The sequence below is a fragment of the Salvelinus sp. IW2-2015 genome, unplaced genomic scaffold (assembly GCF_002910315.2).
Source record: "Salvelinus sp. IW2-2015 unplaced genomic scaffold, ASM291031v2 Un_scaffold4198, whole genome shotgun sequence".
NCBI classification, from domain to species: domain Eukaryota; kingdom Metazoa; phylum Chordata; class Actinopteri; order Salmoniformes; family Salmonidae; genus Salvelinus; species Salvelinus sp. IW2-2015.
This window is the reverse complement of record NW_019945469.1, coordinates 25,583-32,597: the sequence shown is the minus strand read 5'-3', so window position 1 is coordinate 32,597 and position 7,015 is coordinate 25,583. Positions and strand designations below refer to the sequence as shown.

At 44.0% G+C, this 7,015-nt stretch overlaps 1 protein-coding gene across 1 annotated transcript; it reads left to right on the top strand.

The window, feature by feature from the left end:
- Nucleotides 1-326: 326 nt before the first annotated feature.
- LOC112077012 (olfactory receptor 4E1-like) lies at nucleotides 327-3,150 on the top strand. The gene is made up of 2 exons (XM_024143622.2): nucleotides 327-943; nucleotides 3,099-3,150. Exons 1-2 carry the CDS (start codon nucleotides 327-329, stop codon nucleotides 3,148-3,150), a joined length of 669 nt encoding a protein of 222 aa, XP_023999390.2.
- The last annotated feature ends 3,865 nt before the right edge of the window (nucleotides 3,151-7,015 follow it).

Genomic DNA, 7,015 nt, shown 5'->3' with positions numbered 1-7,015 from the left:
TACAATCCCATGTGATCATACACTATGGTATATTTAGAGGCTAGCAATGCAAGATATTGGAGTAGTCTCCTCTGTCAAGAAGAAGACATTTCATGGACACAAGTTTTTTAATTTCTTTCAGACCTCCGAAGTCTGATAATGTACAGGTAATATCGGGATCTTTTTTTTGTGGATGTGAATTTGTTTTGTTAAAACTATRGTGTTTAGTCTGAGCCTAAACAGAATCAAATGATTCACACTTGAATTTATTCACATCCATACACACTCAAGCCTTGCAAGGACTAAGAATTGCTGCACTGAACTATGGAAGAAAAGTAACAAAATCTATGGAGAACACAACCCAAGTCAAGTTCTTTTATCTCTTTGGCTTACAAGAGACATTTAACAACAAATCAGTATATTTTACCTTGTCTCTTATCACATACCTTCTCATCATCACTGTGAATTTGACTCTGATCATAACAATCATTCAGGAGAAAGGTCTCCATGAGCCCATGTATATCTTTCTGTGTAGTCTATGTGTCAATGGATTGTATGGAACTGCTGGTTTCTACCCCAAGTTGTTACTGGACCTTCAGTCAGATGTTCAGGTGATATCTTATGGTGAATGTTTGACTCAAGCCTATGTAATATACACATCTGTCATGTGTGAAATGTCTACTCTAACAGTGATGTCTTACGACAGGTATGTGGCAATATGCAGACCACTACTATACCATACCATTGTGACATCTTTAACTGTTAGAAAGTTACTCTTATTTTCTTGGTTTTATCCTTTATTTACAGGACTCATTGTAGTTAGTTTAACCGTCAGACTTCCTTTGTGTGGATCTCGCATTGATAAAATCTTCTGTGACATTCCGTCTATACTGAAACATGCTTGTTTACCCACTACCATCAATCAGATTTTGAACAAATTTATACTAGTGGTTCATGTTTTACAGTTACTATTCATTGTATTTTCTTACTGTCATATTGTAAGAAATTGTGTAAAATCAGCTAAGGGAAGGATTAAGTTCACACAGACATGTGTGCCACATTTAATAACAATATTTATTTTCATCACAGTGACCCTGTTTGACAATCTGCAAGGATGGAATAGTAATGTAAATATTACGCTAAATATGCGTAACGCAATGGCCGTACAATTCCTTATTATACCACCTGTCTTTAACCCTCTCATATATGGACTTAACCTCCAGCAGATTCGAAGGGCAGTTTTTAGAAAGTGTAATGCACATAAAATCATTGATATGAAACGTTAGTTACATGATCTTACACAACAGGGAGACTTCCTGATATCAGAAGTCAACAAATAAAAAAGTAAAAATCTGCCAAAACTGTTGCAAGGTTAAATGGTGCCTCATTTCTTGATGCCTGTCGCCAAGGGCGCAACTTTTGTTTTAGAAATGGAGAGGAAGGGGGGGACAACACCTGGCAGGGGGTCTGGGGGTCCTCCCTAAATTTCACTCTACCCGACCCCATAAAATCTTAGTCAACCAAGAGTAGTCTTTTCTTTCAATCTAATGGATTTGTATAAATTAAAAAATATACATTATATTTTTCCATATATACACCCAACCTTTGTGCCAATTTATTTGACACATTTCTACCAATCTGCMTACCAGTAATAATTTTCATATGCACATTATTGTTGAACATTTTCTTTTAATATATAATAGTCTTTGTATCTCAAWATCATTGTCTGTGMTTMATCTACWYTCTTAATCTAAATGAAAATGATACAAGTCTAAAAGTAACTTTTATTGCAATTGCCAACTATGTAAAAATAGCCTACATAAAGCCAACACATAAAAACAATATCCTGATAAAAATYTATTTCCTATAAATCACATTGGCTACGCTTGACCTGTCTGCAACTAACTCTAAACATTGTATCAACTATCATCTGGGTCAGGTATTTTATGATGTTTCCATTGGATCAGAGCATTACATTTTCCCCCTCTTGCTGAGTGGTTTTGGAAAGGTAGAGATATGGAAATATTGTTTAAATACTTTGAGGAACTATTGTTATTCTCAATTGTTTCTTGAAACAGACTTTGTTTCTTTGCTGTTTGAGGCGAAGAAAAATTACTTTGAGAAGCTCCACAGTTCATTAGTGGTGGTGAGTTAAGGCAATCAGAAATACTATCAGACATCCCTAAATGGGCACATTTATAGGCCTACATTTGCACAAAGGACAGGTAGACTAGTCCTACTTCTATATGGGTAATCAGYTGTCTTACTCAACATTGAGAGCAGAGTTTAAAAAAWAAAAAAAAWAAAATTGACAAAACTTGTAAATGGAATGAAATAAACAAATACAAGTTTCTCACGAGTGTAGCATAGGTTGTGAGTTCTGCAAAAGACATGTCCACTCCAACATTGAGAACGGTAAATGACTGTAATAATAATATATTCAATGAATTATCAGAAATTACCTAACCAAATAAACATTGCAGATTAGAAATGATGGGAATGAATGGTACATGTAGGCTACTACTGGTGATATTTGTAATGGGGTATTGATAGACATAGTAAACAATGCACACAATGAAGTTATGAAACAATGAATACCCATGAAATGGCGGGAGAGAGCTCATGCTGTAGAGAGACAAGCCTTGTGCGTCTGAGCCACAATCACCATATTCTTGGACTGGGGCATCCCTGCGGCCTCCTCAATGGATTAGTCCACTAAAACAGGCACAAATCAGATAGGTGTCTCGTGTGCCATAAAAAATATATATATGCTTGACAAAAAAATATCTAATGTTTTCATTACAGACCCATTTTGTCATACAGTATTCCATAAAGCACCCAGACCTTATCAAATTTGCACAGTATACCCTTAATATAGTAATACATCAAATCTAGTGATACATTATTTGACATTTCTGCCATCCATTGTGACATTGTGGGAGGATAACCAACCTTCCAATTAATGGCAATGCATTTCTTAGCTGCTATAAATGCTATGGTTACACAGTTTCTTCTTTTAACAGCCTCCAGCCTCCAAGCAAACAAAAAGAGAATGTAGCCAGCATTCACAAGATCATAACATATGCGAATATGTCCCCTTTTGTGTTTTACACCTCCAGCTATGGAACGCCGTTTGGGTCTTTGCGTGTCAAAAAGATACACGTCAAATAACACTATTTGACGCGTCAAATAACAATATTGTAGCGACCCGCTCAGACAGCTGTGTGTTATGTGTTAGGCTAGGAGGTGGTTGTGTTGTACTGACCAGTGCCCAGTGTTCGCGGGGTCCGACATGTCAATCAACCTGCTATCTGCCAATCACGGGAATGCCTGGAATGTTCTGATGCCGGGCATCCTGGCGGTTGGCGGAGTGGCGTGGAGGGGGTTGGGCAGGGGGATGGAGCATTGGAGGTTAAGACCCGGTTTGGCCTTTGTTCTCTCTCTTTTTTACGTCTGGGCTTCACAAGAGAAGGTCACAATTGGCTTGTGGGTTATCTGTCATTTATTTGGCGTGGGCTACGGCCAAACAGTAGCCTGTGTAAAGTTGGTTTAATAAACCGTCGATTCGCAAACTCAATCCTATGTCTGGACAATTGTTCATTTATGATCTAGTCAGGTCATTACAATATGTAAACTATATGCAAATGTTGGCCAATCACTATTTGAAAAACTTCTCATTCATCATCACCAACAAACGACTAACTCATMTCGAACCTTGAAAACATGAGAGACCACTTTTTAAGTTTTGCCAGCCAAGTGCAACCACCTTTACAACCACCCCAGGGGGATCGGGTGGTTCAAAGGTAGGATTAATTCTGGTAGGTTAGGTAATATTTTGCAAAAGTCAACATTAACCGGCACAACTACCTAGTAACGTTAGCTAGCTAATGATTGCAGCAGCTAACGTTACCGCGGGGTGCGCGAGTCTGGGCGGCGTCGATTATGCTGAGTGTCATTATTGTAACTTTTATAACGTTTGCACGTTATCATATTTCATACGTTGTCATATTTCAATCGTTCAGGAGACGGAATAATGCTGCAGTCCAAAGATGGCAAACCGAGAGAAGCAGGCTGATAACTATGAGGGTTTGCCTCATCGCTGACCCTACCATCCGGCAGCTGAACAGGATAGGTAAATTTTCCCTATATCCATGTAGTACATGAGGACACGGTGCGGTGCACAGTGCTTGCTTTGTAAGTAAGCTAAGTGTGAATCTATCTTGTGATTAAACATAGACTTATTGACGTTTTRTTTTCCTGATTTAAAGATCATGGATTGTTTCCCTGTTTTATATRAGGACAATTTTTATTAGATTTAAATAATGTTTCCATATCTCAGTATCTTTTGAGTATCCTGTGAATCAAAGTGCATTATGGTCAGGAGGAGAGCAGCTTCTTGAAGGTTTTGGTAGAACATTCCCCCAGATGAATCCAAATGTAGAGGCCTTTAAAGACAGACAGGAGGAGGAGGCTCGTTCCCCTACAGCTGGACAGCATGTGTCCAGCTGCAATCAAATCAGCTGGGCTAGGGAGGTCTGCCATGTATTTAAGATTGAGGGTATTTGATAGCTTATGTGTTAGGAAGGGGGAGGTAGATTGAGCTCTATTATGTCACGTGATAAATGCCAGAGGTAATGAATTAATTTTAAAAGAAACTGGATTTCCCTCTGTATACAAAAGTTATAAAGTAATTGAGCAACTAGTGATTTCTTGTATTTTTATGTTAAAGYAAACTGTAAGGGAGGACAGAACCTCAGAGACAGAGACTCCGCATATGGAGATAGGCCTCCCTGTTGCCACACCACAAGCTTCAATGACACTAGCTAGAGGTTTGGAACGTTAAATTACTTCTTCCACTTTTAGCATCAAATTATAAAGTATAATATTAGTTATAGGATTGTCATTGTAACGTAACAATCAGAATGGCTTTATTTTATTTATTACTGTACCTCTATTGATGTAACGGCTGTCTTCTTCCTCCTCCTCGGACGAGGAGAGGAGAGAAGGATCAGATGACCAAAATGCAGCGTTGAAGGTAGACATAATATTTATTCAAATGAAAATGACGAAACACGAAATAACACTTGAATATATTACTACAAAACAAATAAACGATGTAGACAACAGACCTGAACAAACGAACTTACATAACACGAGAACGCACAAATAGGAAAATAGACTACACAAAAACCGAACGAACAAACGAAACAGTCCCGTGTGGTGCAAACAGACACGGAAGACAACCACCCACAACAAACAATGTGAAAACACCTACCTTAATATGGTTCTCAATCAGGGAGATGAAAACCACTGCCTCTAATTGAGAACCATATCAGGTCACCCATTAACCAACATAGAAACACATAACATAGAATGCCCCACCACACTCACGCCCTGACCGACTAACACATACAAAAACAACAGAAAACAGGTCAGGAACGTGACATAACCCCCCCTCAAGGTGCGTACTCCGGACGCACCACCAAAAGTCTAGGGGAAGGTCTGGGTGTGCATCTGACCACGGTGGTGGCTCAGGCTCTGGGCGAGGTTCCCACCCCACCATAGTCAATCCCAGCTTCCGTATCCCCCTCCAAATGACCACCCTCCTATTCAACCCACCTAAATTAAGGGGCAACACCGAGATAAGGGCAGAACCGGGAATAGGGGCAGAACCGGGTAAGGGGCAGCTCCGGACTGAAGGACTGCAGCTCCGGACTGAAGACGGCAGCTCCGGACTGAAGGACGGCAGCTCCGAGACAAGGGCAGCACACGGGATAAGGGGCAGCACCGGGATAAGGGGCAGCTCCGGACTGAGGGACGGCAGCTCCGGACTGAGGGGAGGCTCCGGACTGAAGGACGGCAGCTCCGGGACTGGCTGACGGCTCTGGCTGCTCATGGCTCGCTGACGGCTCTGGCTGCTCATGGCTAGCTGACGGTCTGGCTGCTCTGGCTGCTCATGGCTCGCTGACGGCTCTGGCTGCTCAGGCTCGCTGACGGCTCTGGCTGCTCATGCGCTCGCTGACGGCTCTGGAAGCTCATGGCTCGCTGACGGCTCTGGCTGCTTCATGGCTCGCTGACGGCTCTGGCTGCTCATGGCTCGCTGACGGCTCTGGCTGCTCATGGCTCGCTTGACGGCTCTGGCTGCTCATGGCTGACTGGCGGCTCTGGCAGACCCTGGCTGACTGGCGGCTCTGGCAGACCCTGGCTGACTGGCGGCTCTGGCAGACCCTGTCTGGTTGGCGGCTCTGGCAGATCCTGTCTGGTTGGTGGCTCTGGCAGATCTGTCTGGTTGGCGGCTCTGGCAGATTCCTGTCTGGTTGGCGGCTCTGGCAGATCCTGTCTGGTTGGCGGCTCTGGCGATCCGTCTGGTTGGCGGCTCTGGCAGATCCTGTCTGGTTGGCGCTCTGGCAGATCCTGTCTGGTTGGCGGCTCTGGCAGATCCTGTCTGGTTGGCGGCTCTGGCAGATCCTGACTGACGAATGGCTCTAGCGGCTCCTGACTGACGAACGGCTCTGACGGCTCGGGACAGACGGGCGGCTCTAATGGCTCGGGACAGACGGATGGCTCTAATGGCGCTGTGCAGACGGATGGCTCAGATGGCGCTGGGTAGACGGATGGCTCAGATAGCGCTGGGCAGACGGATGGCTCAGATGGCGCTGGGTAGACGGATGGCTCAGATGGCACTGGGCAGACGGATGGCTCAGATGGCGCTTGGCAGACGGGCAGCTCTGGCCGGATGAGGCGCACTGTAGGCCTGGTGCGTGGTGCCGGAACTGGAGGCACCGGGCTGAAGACACGCACCTTCAGGCTAGTGCGGGGAGCAGGAACAGGGCACACTGAACTCTCGAAGCGCACTATAGGCTGGTGCGTGGTACCGGAACTGGAGGTACCGAACTGGAGGTACCGGGCTGAGGACACGCACCTCAGGGCGAGTGCGGGGAGAAGGAACACAGTGCGTACATGGCTCTTGAGACGCACAGGAGGCTTGGTGCGTGGTGCCGGAACTGGTGGTACGGGCTGGAGACACGCACCATAG

Coding starts and splice junctions, on each gene's coding strand:
- LOC112077012 (XM_024143622.2), top strand. CDS start 327: ATGGAGAACACAACCCAAGTCAAGTTCTTTTATCTCTTTGGCTTACAA. Junction 944..3,098: donor CTAGTGGTTCATGTTTTACA/GTTACTATTCAT, acceptor TTACACCTCCAG/CTATGGAACGCCGTTTGGGT.